The sequence below is a fragment of the Lagenorhynchus albirostris genome, chromosome 2 (genome assembly GCF_949774975.1).
Source record: "Lagenorhynchus albirostris chromosome 2, mLagAlb1.1, whole genome shotgun sequence".
NCBI lineage: Eukaryota > Metazoa > Chordata > Mammalia > Artiodactyla > Delphinidae > Lagenorhynchus > Lagenorhynchus albirostris.
Genome location: NC_083096.1, coordinates 100,688,175 through 100,712,561, shown reverse-complemented (window position 1 = coordinate 100,712,561; position 24,387 = coordinate 100,688,175). Strand labels below are relative to the sequence as shown.

At 33.8% G+C, this 24,387-nt stretch overlaps 1 protein-coding gene across 2 annotated transcripts in view; it reads right to left on the bottom strand.

Annotated features, from left to right (window-relative positions):
- The window catches only part of DPYD (dihydropyrimidine dehydrogenase), an 810,282-nt gene that overhangs the window by 327,876 nt on the left and 458,019 nt on the right, over nt 1-24,387 (bottom strand). For both annotated transcript variants that reach the window (XM_060139525.1, XM_060139524.1), the window contains exon 14: nt 18,575-18,739. In XM_060139525.1, coding sequence (XP_059995508.1) covers nt 18,575-18,739 — 165 coding nt within the window. The remainder of the gene's footprint in view (nt 1-18,574; nt 18,740-24,387) is intronic.

Here is a 24,387-nt window from a genome sequence, read left to right as displayed (position 1 = left end):
AAGTTAATAGCCAACAAATATTTATTTGAGTGATTACCATGTGCCAGGCACTGTAGAACAAAATTAATAAGGTGGAATCAGTAGAGGTAGAAAAGCAGCAGGTTTTGTTCACACAAGGAAGTTTCAAGAGTTTGAGCTCATTACTTAAAATAACAAGGGGATCATGTGATAGGAGACAGTTAAGACAGAAAACCAATCAACCAGCCAAGGAGCTACAATAAAAACTAAAAGCTAAACAACAACAAAATCTACCTGAGGTCCTTAAAAAACACTTGATAACATCACTTACACAAATAAGTGATTCATATAATTTGAAAATGAACACGTTCAAAATGCATCAAGTCCTTAAGTTTTTCTGAGTGTGTTTAGATGTTTTTAAGTCTGTTTATGTGAGTACCAGTAAGAAAGATTTCTTTCCAAAGTGCTCATATGGTTATGATTAAATTGCAGTATTAATTTGGATTGAGAAAATGGTTTACTTTGCTAAACAGAATATTTGGTAAATAGAGTATTAAAATTTTAAAACATTTAGAAAATTTTACCAGGATGCAAATGACATCAGAATATCAGTTCAGGAAAACTTAGTAAAATAGTGAGCATTTTTAGAAGTGGACATTAGACATAAATTTGGATTTTGGTATAATTAATACAAACTATTATGCCACCTTTGTAACTATACAGAGAAATGTTAAATGTTTAGCTCAGACTATTAATGGTATAATATGATATAGATCTTGGTAAATTTGAGTTAATGTGGACTACAATTTGTGCTATGTATGTGACTGTAAAGATTGGTATGCTTTATAACTTGTTTTATTTCACATAATTTGATTTTATATTTCACTTAACTTGTATCATTTTTAAATTTCAGTAAATCAATAATATATTGGTGAAAATATTTTATATAAGAAATAAATTCAGCATAACTTTGTCTGCCTTAAACCTAAATACAAAGAAATATCTGTCATTGTGGTCTGCAATTTCTTCCTTTTTCTTTTTTTTTCCTTGTCTTTCCTTTTCCTTCTTTCTTTTTGTTTTGTTTTGCTTTGCTTTCTGGTCAGGAGGAATGATTAAGTAGATATTGTTATAGGTAAGTGTTGCATATTGGTGAGACTGAAAGCTTTGAAGTTCAATTCCTGGCTTTGCTACTTTCTAGTACTTTTATCTTAGGTAATTTACTTATTTTTTTAGGATTAGTATGCACATTTGTAAAGTGAGGAAGATACTTTCTGTTTAAAATTGTGATGTGCATTAGTGATAAAGTAGGTATTACTCAGCATAGCAACTGGCACAATAATGGGCAATTATTACTAATTAATTTAGTCATCATTAATTACCATACCCTGACTAATAGATACTGACAACATATAAGTCTAAAGGATGTGCACCTGGGTTTTAATAGTATTCTCTTGGGTGTGTTTTATTTGGGGGTGGGGGGAAGGGAAGGTTAGCAATAACCAAAAAACATGTATTTAGGGAAAGAGGCATGAGGTGCTTAAGAAATGTGGACAAACTGAACACCATTTTGCATGACTTGGGTACCAATATCTCTAAACTTCATTTTTCTCCTTAGTAAACAGATTGAGCCAGATGATGCTTGCTAATTAGTGATTCAAAGATTCTGGCATTCAAGGACCCTGTGACTTAACAATTCAGTTACATTTATTGAGAATGATAAAGAATGGCAACTCCAATTTTTTTTCTACCATCATCAGATTTCTAAGATTAGAAGGCTGTTTCAGTGATGATTGGAAGTAAATCTTAATATAAATCAGAACATCACAGGAGATGCATAGAAGTTCCTTAGTTAGAACTATGAGAAAGGAATATTACCCTTGGAAAATTCAAGTGTGTGATTTGATATAGCCTATCTAATCAATCACTGATTGACTTAGATTTGGTCACCTGTTTGTTAGACTCGGCCAACATGGCCTAGGGGACATGGATTTTTAAGTAAGAATAATAATTTAGGGCTTCCCTGGTGGCGCAGTGGTTAAAAGTCCACCTGCCGATGCAGGGGACGCAGGTTCGTGCCCTGGTCCGGGAAGATCCCACATGCCGCGGAGCGGCTGGGCCTGTGAGCCATGGCTGCTGAGCCTGTGCGTCCGGAGCCTGTGCTCCGCAACAGGAGAGGCCACAACAGTGAGAGGCCCACGTACCGCAAAAAAAAAAAAAAAAAAAAAAAAGAATAATAATTTAAACTAAGTATTTTGACAGTTCCCTTTTCTTTAAAAACAAACAAACAAGCAAACAAACAAAAAAACCTTTCATGGCATGAGTCCTTTAATTATATGGCTGATTTTCTATAAATTATTGAAAAATTTAAGAAATGCCCACTTCCACATGAAATTAAATAACATATCATGATGTATATGACAGAGAAGCAATTGAACTTGGCTGGGCATGGGCCTTGGCCCTAGGAATACCAAGAGACCACTATCTGGAGGGAAGAACAGAGACTACATGCAAATAATTACAAGATAGAGCTATATATGCATTGATAGAAGTATGATTATCCTTCTCCCATATCTAGTTCCTCTTATAAAAATTCTGGTTTACATCTGTACACCTTTCTGTATCTGTAAAATATGCCTATGTGAATCAATTCTTTTGAGAATGTAGAAGTGGAGCCTAGAGGCTGGGGGTTAGAAAGAACAAAGAAAGAGAAATAGTACATAGCAGAACAGGCTTAGGAGTTTTTGTCAGACAATCTTTGGCAAGACACTATAAAATAGGGCCTAGAACTAACCCTTAGAAAAATTCATTTATTCTTTTTTCTTGAGATATATTAATTGAGTCCCACTATGCACAAGCTACTGTTCTAGAAGGTCGAGATTCAGGAACAAATGAGGAAAAATAAAAAAGGTCCCTACCCTTATGAAATTCACACTCTAGAGAAGAAATAAGTTTTATGAGAAAAGGGGCAAATATATTATTGAATATATACTGAAATATACTGTCTAGTTGAATATTATATTTTAAAATAGTTTCTGACACTTAGTATATATTCAATAAATATTGGTAGAATAATAAAAGGGAACAATTTTGATAGTAATGAGTACTATTGGAGTTTGTGATAGGGGACTGCTCTCCACATGACAGTCAAGGAAAGCCACTGTAAGATGGTATTATTCGAATAGACAACTTGTGCTAGAATCTCTCATTTCTTTATAAGATTCAATTACATGAATGTTAGAGGATTTGATATTGTCCCACAGATCTCAGACACTATGACATATTTCTTCTTTGTTTTCTCAGTTTGGGTAATTTCTTTTACTCTGTCTTCAACTTCACTGATTCTTCTCTCTGCTATATCCAGTCTCCCTCAAGCCTATACTATGAATTCTTCATTTCTGAAATAGTATCCTTTATATATTTCTATTTGGATCTTTTTAATATTTTACAACCCTCTGATAAAATTCTACCATCTTTTCATGAATGTTTTTCCACTAGACCTTTTTTTTTTTTTCACATTTATCATGTTAATTCTAGAGTCTTTATCTGATAATTCCAATTCTATCTCTGGATATGCTTCTACAAACAACTTGCGAGAAAACTCTCTTGACCTGGGTCACATTTTTTTTTTTTCCCTCAAACCTTATAACTTTTCATTGTATGTCTGATAGTTTGTGTAAAAGAACAGTAGAGACTTAAATAAATAAAAAATATCTCAGAAAAGGGTGTACCCCTCCTTATGAGGCTGCTAATGTAGGAGACTGAGTTGATCAAATCGGTAGTTAAGCTGAGTCTGGGCTTTGTGTTGATTTTACTAGATCTAGTTCTCCACTGGTTTCAAATGTTTGAGTGTTGGATTAGAAATTTCTCTTCAGTAGGACTTGGAAACCGAGCCCCAGAAAGACTCCAGTCTCTTTATTATGATTAGTCCAGCCACCAACTTTCCAAACCATGGGATGTCTCTTGCTGCCTGCAGACCAGCTGCTAGCTTTTTGTGTCGTCAGGGAGTTCATTTTGCTCTCTCCTTCCACATTGGCCTTCCGTGCTTCAGAACATCTTTCTGCTGAGCATGCCTTCCTCAAGCCTTCAAAAGGGCTACTGCAATACAACTGGTGAAGGCTTAGAATGCCTCGGAGAATTTCTCTCAGGGCTCTTTCCCCACCCCAGGCTTCAGTAGGCCTCTGCCTTGTAATTGGAGAAGGTCCTGATTCCCTTCAGGATGATCTCTCTGAGCTCTGCTGCCTCAGCCCCACATCTGGTAGGCAGCTCAATGAAATAACATGGGAAAGAGTTGGTTGCTAATGGCTGACAAGTTCTCTGCCTGGGCTCCTTGAGGTTCTCACGCATCATACCACTCCAAACACATCCATTAAACATTCTTTAAATCTTTACTGGTTTTTCTGTTGTGATTTCCTTCCCTTCCCACCATTCTTCCAGGGAGCAAAACAGTCAAGAGTCTCTTCTCTCCCAAAAAGAGCTTATCACTTTCTGGAATTTATTTCTTTTGGGTTAATCTGCATGGGTTTAAAAAAAAAGTCCAATTTTGCTGATTATCTGACTTACTCTGTTTTTTAGGGTGGGAGTGTAATCTCTTCTGGCTTTCTATCTCCTAACTAGAAGCAGAAGTCCTGCCTGAAATTCAAAGACACAATCTAATCATATTGTATCTATCCTAGCTGAGTTTGAACTGAGAAGGTCTTGGAAGGTGTTAAGCAGACGTAAGGCAAAACCTCTGAGTCGTAAAACATGATACAAAAACTTATTGAATAGTAAGTAGGAAAGTATGTTAAATGTAAAGTATTTGAGGTGTAATTATAGTCTGGGTAACAACAAAAATTATTGTTATATGTCATTTTCACATTGATTTCTAATCTGTTTTCTAATAATTCATCTAAAAACTTATTGCATACATAAGTTTTCCAGTCTATAAATATGTTCATTTTCTATATTGACACCTCCCCCCCAACCTTGCAACCCAAGAGCCATAACTAAACTTACAATTTAAACTAAATCAACCACAAAACAGTTACTGATCATTTTAATATTAGGGATTTTAAAGGACACATTATGAAAAAATTAAAATGCAAAAAGAAGCACAAAGTTAAATTATTTATTATGGAAAGATTAGTTAATCTAGTTACTTCTCTAAATTTTTCATGAATAAAATATTACACAAAATTTCCTTTTGGGTGATCAGTATATAGATCAGAAACTCCCCAAAGAAGCTGTATTAATGGTTAACTCATTCTTTATTAATACTCTAGGCATTTTAACAACATGCAAAGTGAAGTATCTACCTCAAAAATGACTTTAATGATAAGTTATTTCTTTGCTTCATGTACATAATGGATAATTAGCTTAGGAAAAATCTCAAAGGGAGAAAAAATAGCCAACTGTGAAATTCACAAATACTTTCCTTGGACTGGGTGCAAATGCTATTCAGGCCAATACCAGGGATGCATAAATTCTCTCTATCTTATTTACAATCCAGTTTTGATTAGTTAGGAGCTCATTTTCCAGTTTGTGAATTATCTAGGTCTTTGCTTCTTCTCTTCCCTCTGGCTGATTACCTTTCCCATTTCTCTGCTCTTTAGCACCTCCACCAGAAGGGGAGGAAAATCCAGGTGAAAAGAAAAAGTGAATCATACATGGACATTTTTAAGTATTCTGAAGCTTGACTTTAAAAAATACTTTTTTTTCTATTGTGAGTGTTTGTACATCAGACCTCTGTCATCAATTTGAAATTTTACCACTAACAGTCTGAGAAATATCCTTGGGAAATTACCTTCATCTGGATATCAGATTCTAATACAAAATGGGGATGATATTCATGTATTCCTTACAAGGTTATTTGAATTCATAAAATCTCTTTGTCAAATTCTTGCTTCTTTTCCTTCTGTTAAGATTCAGGGCTTGCCTTGGGAAATGGCTCCTTGCCAAAAAATGTGTTTTTTTTTTTTTTTCTTCCTTCCTTCTTTTTTTAAAATCTCTCTTCTCTTAACACGGTTATGAAATGCACTCTTGGTAGAAAAGTAGAAGCTACTGGCAAAAATATCATATCTTTACTGTTGTATTTCATTCGTAATTCCATAATTCTTCTCTACCTGTTATTAAAATGATAATCACAAGCTACCAGTATTAATGGACCTCATTTTAATGTATATTTTCATGACTTTGATTCTTAAAATGAAGACACATCCCATAGAGTGAAATTTTAAGTAAATTAGAGGGTTCATTTTACACATGTTTGTTCTACTAAAGTTTGCCTCATTTGTGATATTTTAAGGATGAAGTACTAAATTTGCCTAGTGATTAAATTAGAAGTCCAGTGCCTCCATGACCATTCTCCTTTTAGATTGTTTACAATTAATTAGTTCATATTTGTGCATCACAGATATAGTTTTAAATTCTGATTAAATTGAATCAATTACCCAAACATAAATAATGGTTGAAATAGAAAGACAGTTATTAAAGAGCAGTCTACAGACTTTTAAAATAGTACTAAGTATTTATTTTTTTGAAAATTGTCTTAAAGAATAAAGAGAATAATTTTAAGTAAATACCTTAGAAGACCTAAGGGGAAAAATATGAAATTTGCTCCTTGTGAAAAATAAATCTCTGGAATATTCCCTGTACAGTACAGTGTAAAATAATAAAATGCCCAGTGGCAAAAAAAAAAAAAAAGTAAAATAGAATAAGTAGTTTGTAACAAAGTTAATGCAACACACATAACTATAGTATCTTATGTTAAATAACAGCCTCTATTTAACAATCTCCAACTTTTAGCCTCTCATAAAATGTTGGTGATTTTAAAAAAAATAATAAATTAAATGGGCCCTTCAAGATTTAAAAAAAAAAAAAAAAAGATACCGTTAGGGACTTGAGGGGTCAGGGGCAGTAAGAGGTTTTACTTTATCCTTTCTCTCTCCTAGTTTTCCTAATACTTTAAGAGAAGAATGCATTAGAGCTGATTTCTCCACAAAAACAGAACACTGACTGATGTGAAATATTACCAAATTGATATTAAGTAAATGAGTCCACTGAGCAAACCTCTTCAGCGGTTTGAGTATGGGCTTTGTTTTTAGTTTATGACATGGTCTGGTTATGTAGCAAACATATATAGATAAATTGTATCCATTGCCTCTCTCATGAGCTAGTATATAACCAAGAAAGAGTCTAAATTCAATGCAACATCGCCATCCCCAGGGTCTCTTTCAACATGGTTCAGTGTGTTGGATGCTATACTTCCAAACTGAGGAGACAATATTGTTACCCAAAAGGCAGCCTGACACATTACAAAGTGGAGGAGAATTTGAGAAAAAGTATGTTGCAGGCAGTTAATGCTTGTATATATAAAGTGACTAAAAGCTTTGAAGGATTTTCTTAAGATTTTTCCTTTACTGAATGAGATAAAGCCCTAGCATTTTAATCTCCCACAAAGCAGAAGCTTAAAAAAAACACCCAACATTTCTTTTCTTTCTTAACACTGCATAACATCATTTTTAACCTCACGTTAATTCCCGTGTCTCCATATCAAAGTGAATACAATCAAAACACTAGAAAATTTCACGCAAGGTAATAATTGACTGGTGGCTTGGGCAATGGGTAGGGATTGAACAGCCGGGTGACAGCAGTTTAGCCATTTAATCCAATCTGGGATTAATTCCCAGGGCACATCCCATGAAAAGTGCTTTTATAATTTTAAATGTTACCTATTGAATATGTTAAAACAGATTTATTGAAATATAATTCTCTATATACTATAAATTATATAAAGTATAACATATAAGAATTGCACGTATTTAAAGCTTACAATTTTATATACTTTGAAACTATCATCACAATCAAGATAATGAATATGTCTATCATGCCCCCAAATTTCCTTGCGACGCTTTATAATCCCTCCCTCCAACTCCTCCCCTGTCTATGAGGCAACCATTAATCTATTTTACATCCCTATAGATTAGTTAACAGTTTCTACAGTTTTATCATAAAATATGTATTTTTTGAGGGGGAGAGGGGCTGGCTTTTTTTTTCTCAGCATAATTTTTGAGATTAATCCATGTTATATGTATCAAATAGTTCATTCTTCTTACTACTAAGTAGTATTTTATTGTATACATACACCATAATTTGTTGATCTATTCAGCTGGACATTTGAATCATTCAGTTTTTTGCTATTACAAATAAAGCTGCTGTGAACTGTCCTGTACAAGTCTTTGTATGGACATATGTTTTGGTGTTTCTTGGGCAAATAGCCAAAAGTGGATTATCTGGGTCATATGGTAGGTGTATGTTTAACTTTTTAAGAAACTACCAAACTACTTTCAAAAGTGGTTTCACCACTAGCAATGTATGAGAGCTCTTGTAGTTCCATATCCTTGCTAACATCTGATATGATCAGTCTTACAAATTTTAGACATTCTAATAGATGTATATCTCACTGTGGCTTTAATTTGGATTTCTATAATGACTAATGATGTTGATCACCTTTTCTTGTGCTTATTTGTCATTCATGATCTTCTTTGGTGAAGTGTCTCTTTACATGTTTTGCTCAAAGTGGGAAGGGTTGTTTGCTTTCTTATTATGGGGTTTTGAAAGTCCTTTAAACATTTTGGATATAAGTCTTTTACCAGATACATGATTTGCAAATATTTTTCTTAGTCTGTAGTTTGTATTTTCATTTTCTTAACAACAGGTTTGAAGACCGAAGTTTTAATTTGGAAGAAATCACATCTATCATCTTTTTCTTTCAAAGACTCTACTTTCGGTATGCATCTAAGAAATATTCAGTATTTCTCTAACCTAAGATAACAGAGTCTTTCTCCCTTTTTTTTTTTAAAGGAGTTTTATAGTTTTAGGTTTGTCATTTGGGTCTATGAATATTTTGAGTTAATTTTTATATGTCATGTCAGACATGAGTCATTTATTTTATTTTTATTTTTTGCATATGGATACCCAATTTTACCAGCATCATATGTTGAAAAGACTAAATGCTGTCCATTGAATTTCCTTTTAGCATCTTTGTCAAAAATCATTTGTTCATATAAATAATTTGTAGGTTGTTTTCTGGACTTGTTATTCTGCTCCATTAATCTATTTGTCTATCTATCTTTACGCCAATGCCACACTATCCTAATTACTGTAGTTTTAAAATAAGTCTTGAAATCGGAAAGTTTTAGATTTCCAACTTGGTTCTTTTTAAATTATTTTGGCTACTGTAAGTTCTTTATACTTCCATATGAATTTCAGAATCAACTGGTTAAATTCTGCAAAAAAATCATGCTAATATTTTTATTGTAATTTCATTTTACCTTTAAATCAATGAGGTTACTTGACATCTTAACAATAGTGACTCTTCTGATCACTGAACATGATATAGACTCCCATTTACTTAATTCTTTAATTTCTATTGTAATATATTGTAGTTTTCAGTGTTCACATCTTTCACATCTTATGCCAAATTTATCCCTATTTCATTTTTTGCTATACTGATATATTTATAAGATATACTTATTTCAGTATCCAATTGTTAATTGCTAGTATATAAAAAGTACAAATGATTTTTAAATGTTGATCTTGTATCTTCAATCTTGCTAAACTCATTTATTATTTAAAGTTGTATTTTGGTAGGCCAAGGCTAGGTTGAGTCGTTAGGCATTTGCCTGGAGTGCAGAATTTAACGGAGTGCAAGAAAAGTTAGTAATAAAGATAAACAGTATTTTAATGCAACTCTTTAAAAAATCAAATCTGAAAACAGTAACTTGTAACCTAGCTGCCTGCTTTTGTAAGTGGTTTTTATTGGTATATTCAGTCAGATTTTCTACATAAATAATCATGTCATCTGTTAATAAAGGTAGTTTTACTTCTTCCTTTGCAATGTGCATATCTTTTATTTGTCTTCTCTTATTAAACAGTACAGGAACTCTAGCACAATGTATACTAGAAATGGCAAAAGCAAATATCATTATTTTATTTCCCTTAGGAAGAAAGTATTAAGTCTTTTACCATTAACTAGGATGTTAGCTCTAGGATTTTTTTAAAATGCATTTTAGAGGGCTAAGAAATTACTCTAATATTCTTAGTTTGCTGAAATTACTTAAAAGTTAGGAAAGGATTTTTGAATTTCTTCGAATGTTTTTTCCTGTTTGTGTTGTTGTTATTATTTAGTTTGCAACTTATGTGAATTATATTATTTTCAAATGTTAAACCTACCAGAATTCCTGGAATAAACCTCATTTGTTCATGAGGTATTATATTCTTTATATATTGTTGGTTAATATTTGTAAATTTGTTTAGAACTTTTGCATCTACGTTAATGAGGAACACTGGTCCATAGTTTTCTTTTCTTGTCCTGCCTTTATCTGGTTGTGATATCAAAGTGTGGCATTACAGATTTAGTTACTAAGTAGTTCCTCTGTTTTTCTTTTCTGAAAAAGTAGGTGTAGAATTGGCATTATTCTTTCCTAAATGATTGGTAAAACTCACTCATGAAGCCATCTGGGCTTGTAGTTTTCTTCATGGAAATGTTTTAAACCAGTAATTCAGTTTCTTTAACGTTATCCATTGCTTCTTGAATACACTTTGAAAATTTGTGTCTTTAAAAGGGATTTGTCCAGTTCACCTAAGTTGATTATCTGCATAAAATTGTTCATAATATTCTGTAATTTTCTGTTTATATCTGTAAAATCTGCAGTGGTGTTACTTCTCTCATTCCCTATATTGGTAAGTTATGTTTCTTTTCCCTTTTTTTTCCTGATCAGTCTGGCTAAAGTTTTATCAATTTTATTTGTCTTCTTAAAGAATCAGCTTTACATTCCTTGACATTTTCAATTATTTTTCTGTTATTTATTTCATCAATTTCCTCCTCTAATCTTCATTATATCCTTTACGTTATTTATTTTGGGTTTAATTTTCTCTTTTTCTAGTTTTTAAAGGTGGAAGTTGTAGTCATTCATTTGAGATCTTTCTTCATTTCTGATACATGTATTTGATACCACAGATTTTCCCTCAAGTAATGCTTGTATGGTATATCACAAATTTTAATATTTTGTATTTTAATTTTCATGCCATTCAAAATAATTTTTAATTTTGCTTGTGATTTCCTCTTTTAACCAAGGGTTATTGAAGTATATTATTTATTTTCTAAATATCTGGAGATTTTCCAAATACATTCCTGTTTTGATTACAAATGTAATTCTGTTGGGGGCAGAGTATATACCTTGGATGATTTAATTTTTTTTTAATTGCTGAGACTTCTTCTATGGCTCAGAATATGGCCTATTGTAGTAAATATTATGCATGTACTTGAAATGACTGTGTATTCTGTTGCCTTTGGATGGCGTGTCCAATAAACGTCAATTAGATAAGTTGATAGCATTTTTCAAATCCTCAACAGCCTCATTCCATTGTTTTATTAATTACTGACAGGTAGGTATGGAAATCTCCAATTATAATTTTGAGTTTTCCCATTGCTCCTTGCAGCTCTATCAGTCTTTTATTCAGGTTTCTTGAGCTCTGTTATTAAGTCATAAAACATTTAGGATTGTCATCAACTCTGGATGAATTTTTTTCATCATTATAAGTTGATCTTTTTTTGCCCTTGATAATATTCTTTGCTTTTATAACTACTTTGCTATCAGTATTATGAGATTGTATTTGAATAGAATTACCATTGTATATCTCCTTCCATTGCTTCAATATTCTCCTATTTGTGTCTTCATATTTTAAATTGTTTTTTCTTGTAGGCAGCATACAGTTGAATCTTGCTTTTTTTTAACCAAATATGAAAATCTCTGCCTTTTAATTGAGATGTTTAGACCAATTACATTTAATTTGACTATTGATACAGTTAGGTTTAATTTTACTTTCTTTTGGTGTGAGTACTTTGTTTAATTCTATCTTACACCTTTATTTTTCATGTTTTATCTGTAACTAAGTCACATTATTTTAGTGGTTGTATAGAGCTTAGAGCATATATCTTTAAGTTATCACAGTCTACCTTCAAGGGATATAAAACTTCATAAGGTTTTAGAAGCTTACAGTAGTATACTTCCATTTCTTCCTCACAACTTTTGCACTATTGTTGTCATATATTTTACCTTCATGTATGCTATAAACTCCCCACACTATCTTATAATATGTTTTTGTTTAAACAACCAATTACCTTCTAAAGTGAATAAATAATTTAAAAAATTATTTACCCATGTAGTTACAAATCTTGGTGCTCTTTACTCCTATGTGTAGATCCATATTTCAACCTGGCATCATTTTCCTTCAACATAAACAATTTCTTTTAACATTTCCTGTAGTGCAGATTCCTAGTGATGAATTCTTTCCATCGTTTTGTGATTGAAAAAGTACTTATTTCACTGTATTCTGAAAGATATGTTACTGAATTTTGAAATCTAGGTTAACAGTTTTTGTTTGCTTGTTTTTTAAATCTTTCAGCACTTTAAAGATGACCTCTAACTTGCACTGTTTCTGATGACAAATCAGAGCAGTAACCCTTATGTTAGGTTCCTCTGTATGGAACATGCTTTTTGTCCCTGATTGCTTTGAAGTTTTCCTCTTTATCAATGGTTTAATTAATTTGATTAGTATGTATTACCTTGGTGTAATTTTATTCATGTTTCTTGTGCTTGGAGTTCATCAAGTTTCTTGTTTATTATTTTTATTTGTTTGCTTTTGTTTTGTTTGCATAGTGGGAGGCTTATAGTTTTAAGAAAAACTGGGAAAGTTTGGTCTGTTATTTCTTCAAATTTCAGGAATTCCAGTACATATTAGGCCACTTGAAGTTTTCCCCAGCTCACAAATGGTATGTTTACTTTCTTCTCTCTCTCTCTCTCAACCTCTGTGTGTATGTGTGTGTGTGTGTGTTTGTGTGTGTGTTTCACTTTGGATAGTTTTTATTGCTGTATCTTCAAATTTAATAATTATTTCTTCTTCAGTGCCAATATGCTGATAATAACTTCCAGTGTGTTTTCCATCCTTTTTGTTGTAGTTTTCATGCTTGGAATTTTGATTTAGGTCTTTTATCTATCTTCCATGGCTTAACTTAGCCTTTTGAATATATGGAATAACAGTTTTAATGTACTTGCCTGTTAATTTTAACATCATATCAGTTTTAACTGATTGATTTTTTTTATTATTTTGGGGCTATTTTCCTATTTCTTTACATACTAGGTAATTTTTAATTGGATGCCGGACATTGAACTTTATCTTGTTTGGTACTAGATATTTTGTATTCCTATAAATATTCTTGAGCTTTTTTATGAGTTGCAGTTAAATTACTTGGACATATTTTTATCCTTTCAGGTCTGGTCTTTAAGGTTTGTTGGGCATAACCAAATTTGTGCTTGGCCTATGGCTAATTGTGAATCATTTTGGATTTATTTTGATTTTTGTACATTAGACAGATCTTTTTAAAAAGAAATAATAAAGTAATGCCGCTAGATAATTGTCCTGGATTTTAGCAAAAAAGCGAGGCTGGGAAATATCTATGTCCTCTGGAATAAACGAACAATATTACAAAATCATTACTTAAGCTGCGGTGTAAAAAAGAGAAGAGCTTCCTGGAGGATATACTAAGCTTCCCTTCAATACCTGATCCAGCAGTTTTCTAATTTACTTAAAATAAATCAGCATGGGAATATGTAGACATTTACAGAAACAGGGACATTATAAGCTTAAATAATTCCAGATGGAGCAAAGAAGGAATGCCTCCAGTTGCAGAGACTCTTACGTTTCTGTTGGTGAATACCCTTTTTGGGATACGAGGAGAGAAGAGCTAAGGTGCTGTTTGTGCTTTGTAAGCTCTGTGATCAGAAAGCAAAAGTAATGAACTTACACTGATCATTGCTTCCTGACAATACATTTATTGTAGTTCCATTTGTTACGAATTTATCTGAACAGACTGAATGGGTAACACAATCCCCTATTTCTAATTAGCTGGACTTAATTATACATACTTCAAAGAAAAGGAAGACCACTTCTGCTGAGCCGGACTTTGTGGCACCTGTAAGAAGATTGTGCAGGAGTAATGGGGTGACGAATGTCCACTGAATAAGTAGGGAGCATCCTCCTGCTTGGAGGATACCTAGATCTGACTCAGTCCCTCGAATTCCCTATTTTCAAATACAGAACTTAAAATGAGGCCAGGTAACAATTCAAGCCAAGGTCCACATTGAGTCACTGGCATTGTTTTCTATAGACACCTACATCCCTGCAAAGCAAAAAGAGCTGAGCTATAAAGTGTTCTTCACTGGAACTAATGACAAGATAATGATTGACTGATGACAGAACTTTCTTTGTCAAATGAAAAGATTTGTTTTGTTTTGTTTTTTCTTTTGACAGTCTGCAGTTGAGAAAGCTCAATCTAATTGGCCCATCTGAGTGGGTTGACAAGGGAGGATTGTAACATGTATGTTCTTAATTTCTCAGGTTCTTTATGGTCAAATAGAACACCTCTTCATGGTGTAATGGAAAGATTTCCAGTCCCAAAGCATTTACTTACTAACTGTGTCATCTGGACAGTTAATGCAGTGTCTCTAAATGTCAGTTCCCTCATCTGTAAAAAGGGGAAAATCTCTGTTTCACAGATACATAAAACCCTTAGCACATATAAACAGCTCCCAGTAAATAGTTCCGGTATAGGAGTTTTATAAATATTTAATGATGTATGCCAAAGTTCATGAGTGATATTGATGGTATATATAGTGGAATCAATTGAGGAACTTTATAAAAAATATAAACACACTCACATACACATATACATATCTATACACATACATACACACACACAGATCTATATTCACTGTATCCATGCCAGAATTCTAAACTGATTCAACTAGTATAGGGCCTAACCATAAATATCATTTTTGAAGCTCTCTAGGAGATTCTAATATGCAACCAGAATTGAGAAACACTGGACACAGGTTCTTAATCTGAGGTCCTTAGAACCCTTGATAGAAAACAGAAAATTCATGAACTTGGATGGAAAAAAAAATTAGGTCTTTATTTTCACTAGTCTCTCACTGAAATTTAGCACTTCCTCCATCATGAAGCAACAAACCAGTGTGCTTTGCACCAACAGAAACCAGAGAAAATCACATAGAGATGTAGAGTTGCTGCAGCTATCTCAGGGTATCAGTTGGAGTCACCATTATATCAAGACAGCAGTAGGTAGTAGATCTGCCATTAGATTGTATTTTTAGTGCCTTACTAAAGAGTAACATATTTTACTACATCATATTTTTTAAAATATTTCAAGAATTTTATTTTAATATAACGGGAATCCTTTATTACCTTATGAATTTTGTTTTATGCATTGAAAAACAGTATTCTAAAAGAGGCTTTTAGGCTTCACCAGGGTGCTTATGGAGGCCATGGCACACACACAAGGTTAAGAACTCTGTATTTAGAGGCTACTGGTCAGGAAAGCATCTTCAGAATGCTGACGGACAGCAACTTCTTTGGAGTCATTTTGAACATAATGTGTGCAATGCCGATCTCTCAGTAATAAACTGAGAATGGGTTTCAGTAGAAATGAGGTGTCTTATAATAGAAGTATATTTACATACCAATTGTTCTTCCCTTATTAATTTCTCTAACAAAGCCATCATTCCCTTTTCTATCTTCACCAGCTGATTCACTGATGAATCCCTATCTTTTGCCTAACTCTCACTTTAGCTGCCACAAATGATAGAAAATGCCAGTCTCTGCTTGCTAATTCAGTGCATTCAGACAAAATGCAGCATGCATTTCTTGCTAAAAATTTTTTGCAAGCCTAAAGTATATGATGTCTAAGGTTTTTGCAGTGAGAATTAAAGGATTCACTTAAAATTGATTTCTGTACGCCCTAATTACACAATACATTTCATAATAAGCATTGCAAAATCTCAGCTTAGGAAAGAAAAGAAAAAAACTCTTAGTAATAAATTGTCACTACAATGATCAGTGTGCCAAGTTTAATTCACAGGTAAATAAAAGGAAACCTTGAAAGCCAAGCAGAAATCTGGTATAAGTATAGGCTTTGGTATAATTCTGTGACAGTTAAGAAACAAGCCCTTACAATATATTTCAGGGGGGTCTTAATGTCTTTATATTCAACATGTTCTTCCAGCTGTCTCCTCTAGTTCATGGTCAACTGGTGCCTACTTTCTCTGGAAAGAAAGATACTGGCTGCTGATGTTAGCTGAACTATATGCCCCCCCCATCCCCGCACAATTCCTTTTTCAGAAAAGTTAGCCCTTGCTTAGAAGTTGCCATAATAGGTTGAATTATCTGATCCCTGTCATTAAAGGTGGCAGCCACGCGCTCGAGAATGATGTAGGAAAACTCCAGTGAGAGTGATAATTAAACGTGGAAAATGAAGGGTCACCTTCTTTCATTCAGCTCATTGGGTTTGGCATCAGAGTAATTCCAAAACAGTGGGGGACATTCTACTCTCAGCATGGCAATATCTAGGTGCACACATATTATTTCTATGGGTTCAAATGGGAATGCCATTTTAATTGTATTTAAAATGTTATCTTTGATATGGGGAGTAAAAATGTTAGAAATTAATTCTAAGAATATAGAAAAAGAATAATGAATATAATCTAAATGGTGAAAGAATTAGAAACAAGAAAAGCTGCATTGTTTTCTCAGAAGAAAAAGTGTTATAGGAGAAGAAAATTATTTCCAGGGAAATTGAAAAGAACATTTAAATGTGTTCAAGTCTTTCTGCTTGACTGTAGGATCACAAAGCAAGGGTTTTGTCTCAACTTTCTTGTCTACTTACTGTCATTTCTTGGAGGCCATTATTATAACATCTTACTCCTCCTCAAGAGAGGGTAGAAAGTATCAGGTGAGCTTAAGACAAGTTATTGGTAGGTGTTATTTTCCAGAAAAAGGGATTTTTTTCAGATACATTGGCTCATCTAAATACTATTGAAAGAATATTTCATACTGTTCTTATTTTGCATTAATATAAGTAACACTGAGCCTTTAAGGGACTGAACTGATATTGCAATATAAGCAGGTGCACTAGTGAACACTATTACTAGACAGGAGCATGGATGCTAAAATCAAATTTCAAGTTCAAATTCTGGCTTCACCATATAATAGCTGTGAACCTTGGGCATACATGCTTCTTAACTCTGTGTGCCTCAGTTCCTCATCTGTGAAATGGGGAAAATAATACTACCTATCTTATAAAGTTGTTGAAAAATTAAATGAGTGTTAAAATACGTAAAGCATTTATAACCATACCTAGCACAGAGTGAATACTATGTAAGTGCTCACACTTATTACCATTTATTATTATTTTATTGCATGTTCAGTACCTAGCATAGTATTATTTAACACTATAGATTGTTTAAAAATATATTAATAATTATTTCTATGGTTGACCACTTTTTGTCCTTGTCATTCTGAGAAAAGCTTCCCAAAACATGTGGATTCTTTTAAACACAAATAGTCCAACAAAATTGTTACTAGAGTTGATTATATAATGTGCAAACAGATAGTTGCAACATCAAGCTCAGGAAGTGAAAAATTCCTGAGCAGAAGCTATAGATTTCAGATGGCCTTTATAGTTCCCTTCACATCTGAAGGGTTGAATTGAGGAAGATAAATTGTATCTTCTGTGATTATATTTTGTTTCAAGATAAGAGAGAATTTTGAAACAATTAGAGCCTTCTAAAACAGAAAAAGAAACTTGATGAGCTAGGTGATAGTGTGATAGCTAAAGTTCCTTCGTAAAATTTCCTGATTTATCAGTTTGTGGGCAAACATCCACAAATTTCATTAGATTTTAAAATATTTATTATTAGAATACTTGAAGTATTCTCATTTGTCCTTGAAATATTTTCTACAATGCAAACATACATCGCCCCAAACTTCAACCTCAATTCTCCACCAGCTCAGTGAGAGAGAGAGAAATGTGTGTGTGTGCATGTGTGTGTACGGTGAAGGGGGCTGGAGGGAGGAGGAGGAGAATGAATGAATGACATTAAAGACAACACTAACCAATTATTGAAGAGAAAATACTATCTGTGGACTAAAAAAATATAGGCAGTATATAAAATCCAGAAAAAATGAAATATCATACATAAGCCTGATATTACTGTAATATCTGTGTATAGTACTTTAGAAGAAAAAAACATTTTATAAAGGATAGTTGACTCATTCAGAATAAAGGTGTTTGGTGAATTATTTCCCACTGAAAAAATCTAAACTATACAAGAAATTCTGCTTCTGCCTCAGCTTTATATTTAAAATGATTTACAGTCTGCAATTTCTTCCTAAGGTCATCACCTTCATAAATACTAGCCACATACAGTGAAAACCAACTCAATACAATGAGTACTTCATTTCTCTTCCTCCTGCTTATGTAGATACTTCTTCCATCTACATGGCACCCATTTATAATAAAGCCTCACATTGTGCAGCTTTTTATGAGTTCTTGAGCATTTCTTTCTTTTTCATCTTTCTATGCATCAGCAAAGCAACTGGCAGATTCTTTAATAAAATATATTATACACATTAATATTTATAAGCCTATGAATTGGATGTTTAAATAAACATTCACCAACTTATGCCAATTCTTTTGTTTTAGACGTTAAATCACACTTACATTGTCTGGAAAGTCAGCTTTTAGTTCAGTGACACTTTGACACCAATATGCAGCTGTTTTTTCACTGATGAGCTCAATATTCAGGAAGGAGCTTTGTCCAGGGCCATACATGGGGCCGGAGGTGGTCCCCCGGATGATTCTGGGTGAAACATTTGTCACTATGTCCTGTTGAAAGAATAAAGATATTGGGTCTCCTTTCTACAAAGGAAAAACTGTTATCTTCATTCTATGCTCATTTCCATATGACAGTATTCTACTAAGTCCTGCCTCACATTTTTAATATATTTTAAATTACAGTTGAACATAAACTACTTTCAAATGAAAAAGTAAAATAAAATATTTGTTATCTTTATTTAAATTACTTCGTATAATTGTAAGGTTAGCATAGTGGAAAAATATGTAAATTCATTTACACTGGTTTTGGGCATACACACTTTAATTTGTCTGCAATTAAATATTAAATAAAAATGCGAGGGCTTCCCTGGTGGCGCAGTGGTTGAGAGTCCGCCTGCTGATGCAGGGGACACGGGTTCGTGCCCCGGTCCGGGAACATCCCACATGCCGCGGAGCGGCTAGGACCGTGAGCCATGGCCGCTGAGCCTGCACGTCCGGAGCCTGTGCTCCGCAACGGGAGAGGCCACAACAGTGAGAGGCCCAGGTACCGCAAAAAAAAAAAAAAAAAAAAAAAAAAAAATGCGATAAGTAAAATGTAAGAAAATCATTTCAGTCTATTTAATCTAAGCATCTCCAATGAGATTTTAACTCAAATAAGAGTTAATGTTTGTAATGAAAAAGATTTTTTTTTCTAAAAAGTAATTTCAATATAAATCAGCTAAGGAGTACATATTAGCATTATTGGCTCATCAAACTTTAACACAGATTCTAACAAACTAACTAGGTTGACTTACCTATATGATTCTAACCATAAATTCACATTCAATGAAAACTAATTTTTCCTAAGACTGAAATGAGGATATCAATAACTTCCTGATAACTATAAACAGTAAACAGTCAAATTAACTTGCTTGTTAAGTGTAATTAACGATCCATACTGCTTCTAAAGCTGTATTAACAAAGAAGAGTAACATTCTTACATTGCTAAAAACTAAAAAGAAACAAAGACAAAAAAAATGTTTCTTTAGCCAGCTTCCAATTAAAATTAATTTTGAGTAAAGGTCATTTAGTTAAGGAGCTATCAGAATTATTCCTTTAAGTACCCCTCCTCACCATCTTGTCACTTTTAGTGAGATAACATGAACCCCCATTAGTATATAGCAATTAAGGTCAATTTACATATTTTAATTAAGAACCACCCCATATAAAACAATTAGCGTAATAGGCATACTAACTGGATTTCATAACATTTGGACGTTTTTCCAACTAGATAGACAGGAAACCTTAATTAGCATTAATTAGTGCTGATCTGCATATGTTTGATAAGGCATACCCTTGCCACAAAAGATTATTTATTCCTGAATCTGCCAAATGCTACAGTTGCAGAGGATAAAAGGACTTTTCTTCACATTGCATGTTAATTTCTGGCAATTTACATTCACTTTTACATACGAATTAGTATATTATAAAATAAATGTTATAAATGTTACAATAAGCCACCTTAAATATGTACATTTTTACTTATAGGAATCCTGCCAGTTAATGTTTTACTATTTAAGCCATTCTAATTTTATTGTAATCGTAGGAATACCACCAGCCTTACTTTGATTTGCTATTGTGAAACCATGTTACACGATCTTAATGGGTAAAATGACAAGTAGAGTCACCCCAGGAAGCTCAAGCCTAGTGGGTCCAATTTCTATCTTGGCAAATGCTTAAATGTGTGCTCTGCGCACCTGCTGGTGGCTTCTGTGCAGCTCAGCCAGGTAGGTACTCTAATGCTGTCATGGTCTGAGAAAACAATTCTAGAAATGTTTCATTCAAATTAGGCTGATTTTCTCTTAGGTTTCAATTTTCAAGAGACATACATTTAAGCCTTGAGTTCCTCCTTTCCTCTGCTATCCCCTCTACTCTAAATTTTCTTCACCTAGATAAGTCCAGTCTAGGTCACAGTCTGTGCTCTGCACAGGAGAATTGGACCAAGGAGGTGAAGAGAGTCCATATTCAGTTTACCAAGTCATGCGCCCTGGCAATGGGTAGTTCCACAAATGAAAAGGCACCTGTTTTAAATGACCATTTTGTAATTTATTGACTTGTGTTGAGGAGGAAGAAAACTTTCCCCCACCCTTCTAGGTTCTTCAGGCTGGTCTAAGAACTAAATTGACATGAGATAAACAGGAGAAATGGAATTTAACTTCATATGTACAGGAATCCTACATACATGAGAGGGTCAGAGTCCCCACATACATGAGAGGTTCCGAGACAGAAAGGTTAAATGAAGTATAAATGCCATCCTGAGCTAAGGAAAGAGATAGGGATCTGGGGCTTCCAAGAACAGAAAGGTCATTATAGGACAATAAGAAGAAGAGTAGATGTTTGGTAACTAGATGTTTGCCCTGTTGAATAGATGGAGACACTTAGGTAAATAACTCTTTTCTGGGAAAAATCCCAAATTTAAATTCTTCTAGGTACTTAAAGGAGGGGCAGTAGTTTCTCTTGAACCTGCAGGAGCTTGACTGCCTTTATCTCAAAGTAACCTTCATGCCAAAGTGACACATTTTGGGGATGCTAATTCTGAACCCCTACGATTGGAAGTGGCACTTCCTGCTTATTCAACAAAACTGACTCGTGTGTTAGACTCCCTGCTGCTGCCCATTCTTCAGGTCTTAGCTTAGACTTCAGTCTATTTAGGAATCTTTTCTGATCTCTCCAGCACCATCAAGTCTTAAGCTGCTCTGACTCACACCATCATAACAATAACAATGGTACCAAGAGTACCATTCCTGGGGCTTCCCTGGTGGCGCAGTGGTTGAGAGTCCGCCTGCCGATGCAGGGGACACAGGTTCGTGCCCCGGTCCGGGAAGATCCCACATGCCACGGAGCAGCTGGCCCCGTGAGCCATGGCCGCTGAGCCTGCGTGTCCGGAGCCTGTGCTCCGCAACGGGAGAGGCCACAACAGTGAGAGGCCTGAGTACCGCAAAAAAAAAAAAAAAGAGTACCATTCCCCATTTGGTACTCTTTACACTCTGTATCGTTGATTGTCTAGTAGAGTGTAAACTTTTGAAGATGAGGAACTATATCTTGTTTACTATTACATGTCCATCTTCTAGCCTGGCCTTTAGTAAGTGCTCATATAATGCATTTTTCTTTCTTTCTTTTTTTTTCAATTGAAGTACAGTTGATTTACAATGTTGTGTTAGTTTTGGGTGTAGAGCTAAGTGATTCAGATATATACATATACATATATATATATATACATATACATATATACATATATATACACACATATACATATATATGTATATATACTTTTCCAGATTCTTTTCCATCACAGGTTATTGCAAGAGACTGAATATACTTCCCTGGGCTATACAGTAGGTCCTTGTTGTTTCAAATAATGTTTATGAAGGAACCTAAACTAGAACCCTAGGCACTAGAATAGGTCTTGTCCTGAGGCAGGAACTATAAGGTATTTGTTGCTGGCCTCATTCTGTTGCTGAACAAACAAATGAGTTTGGGCTTATAGTCAAACTTTAGGAACTCGTTCTTTGCTTAAATCCTTTCCTACCAGACCATTCACTTGCTTCCCCTGATCCCTCAGGGACACCTTCTTTGAATACAGTCCCCCACCCCACACTATGGCTAGATCCCGATACCAGCATGCAGTGATGCAGATTGCCCATTACTCCACTTCTCCCCATCCTAGCCTACTGTAGATCTTTGATGACAGAAAGCATATTTGAACTTGATCACCCTGTAGCTTCTAAGACCTTTCTGACTGTTGACCTTAAGTTGCTGGATTTATCTGATCTCTAGGATCCAAATAGAATGGCCCCATTCAGATATAAACCAACTCTTATGCTTTTCCAGTTCAAGTGGATAAGAATTCCTAACCTGGTCGATGGCCACCTAGAGGACTTCTTGGGTTAAGAGATTTCTTAGGTTAAAGTCCTGATAAGATGATTTCTTCCTATCAGGACCTTAACCAACTATAGTTGCCTCTTATATCTGTGCCCTAGGCTGTGCCCATATCTTCATAGAATGTGTAGATATCTTTTTAATATCATAAAACAAAAAAGATGAGTGGAAGAATCACAGCTATACTGAATAAGGAAAATCTCAATAGTCCAGGAATTTTAAGCCATATGCTATTTTACAGTATTCCTCCTAATAACAATTCGGCCAAGAACTCACAACAGCCAAAAGGGTCAATAAGATGACAACATTTAATTGGAGGACAGTCAAGTCAATGCTTCTTTCTTCAAATGTTTCCCCTCAGTGATACCTTAAAACCTCAAATTCTTCCACTAGAGATTTTGTGTACTGTGAGTTAAATTTATTGTTAATGTTGGGATTGTTTTATTTCCTCTTCTATAATCCAATGTTAAACTGTAAATATACTTTGGGAGGATTATCAATGATTTCTTTAACCAAGATCCAACAGGAAGTACAAGGCAAATCAAAAGGAAGTTTTATCTACTGTATGACAGGGACTGTTTACTCATTTATGTTGATTTATGACAGGTAGCGCCTCTCTATACAGGTCAGTTTTCTCTCTCCTTAAGCAAAGAAAAAGATCCTTAATAATGGCCCAGATTACAGCCACCTATTGTGTATAACTTGTCAACTATCCATGAGTAAATTGTTACCATCACAGCAATTAAAAAGTTCAGCATATTCCAAATTCAACTAAAGTGCCAAAATTCCAATATGGTCATCCAGTGATAAATCAATAATATAAATTTTATTCTAGGTTTTGTTTCCCAAATTCAGTCATATTTACCACTACTTTGTCAAAAACCTTCTCCACTGACTTGAGACTTAGACTTTTTAAATTAAGTGAAAGATGAATGAAAACTTGGATATAACAAATTATCCTTGGTTATCTGATTAAAGTTAGAGCTTCAATAATTGGGCAATAACTTACTAAAGCATTTGACCTGGGAATACTAGAATCTGAGTATGATTTTACAAGATGATATTTTGCTTTAATATTTAACAGCTAAATCATATTAGCATTGCTTTAGGGAGTTAATGTAACAAAATAAACATATTCAAGAATAGTTAGAACAGATAAGAGTTTATTCTCTATAACAAAGAAGATGAATCACCATAGTTCTAGTGTTCAGTACATTAGCAATATTCAGACATTTTAAAAAATTGATGTTTATTTATAAGAAATCATTAGGTGATATCACTGCTTCATGTGATTCTGTAATTACCATTATAAAATGGAGTGCTAGTGACCTCTTAACATTTGAAGTGATGATAGTGATTTTTCAGCACTAGTAAAGAGACTGAAATGGTAAATAGGCTGATTATATTTGTTTGTTTAAGTTCATTTACTTGACCTCTCTTATCCTAAAAAAAAAAAAAACCATGCTGTTTCCATGGTTACTGCTGGAGTAAGATAGTCACAATGGGCTCAATGAATAGGAAAAGGAAACTTTGCAGAGATGACTTGGTAAGAAACTAGGAAAAGAATTGGGGTCTAAAAATGGTAGCTGAAAATGAAAAATAAAATTTGCACAGTGAACCACAGCTACTATACTACAACAGATGAATTTTAAAAATATGTTGTTGAGTGAAAAAGAGCAAGATGTAAAAAAATAAAGAATATGATACCTAAAACATATTTCTGTGATGAAATTAAAAATAAGTAAGAGAATAATTTAAAACAATTACTTTTGTTACTTTTT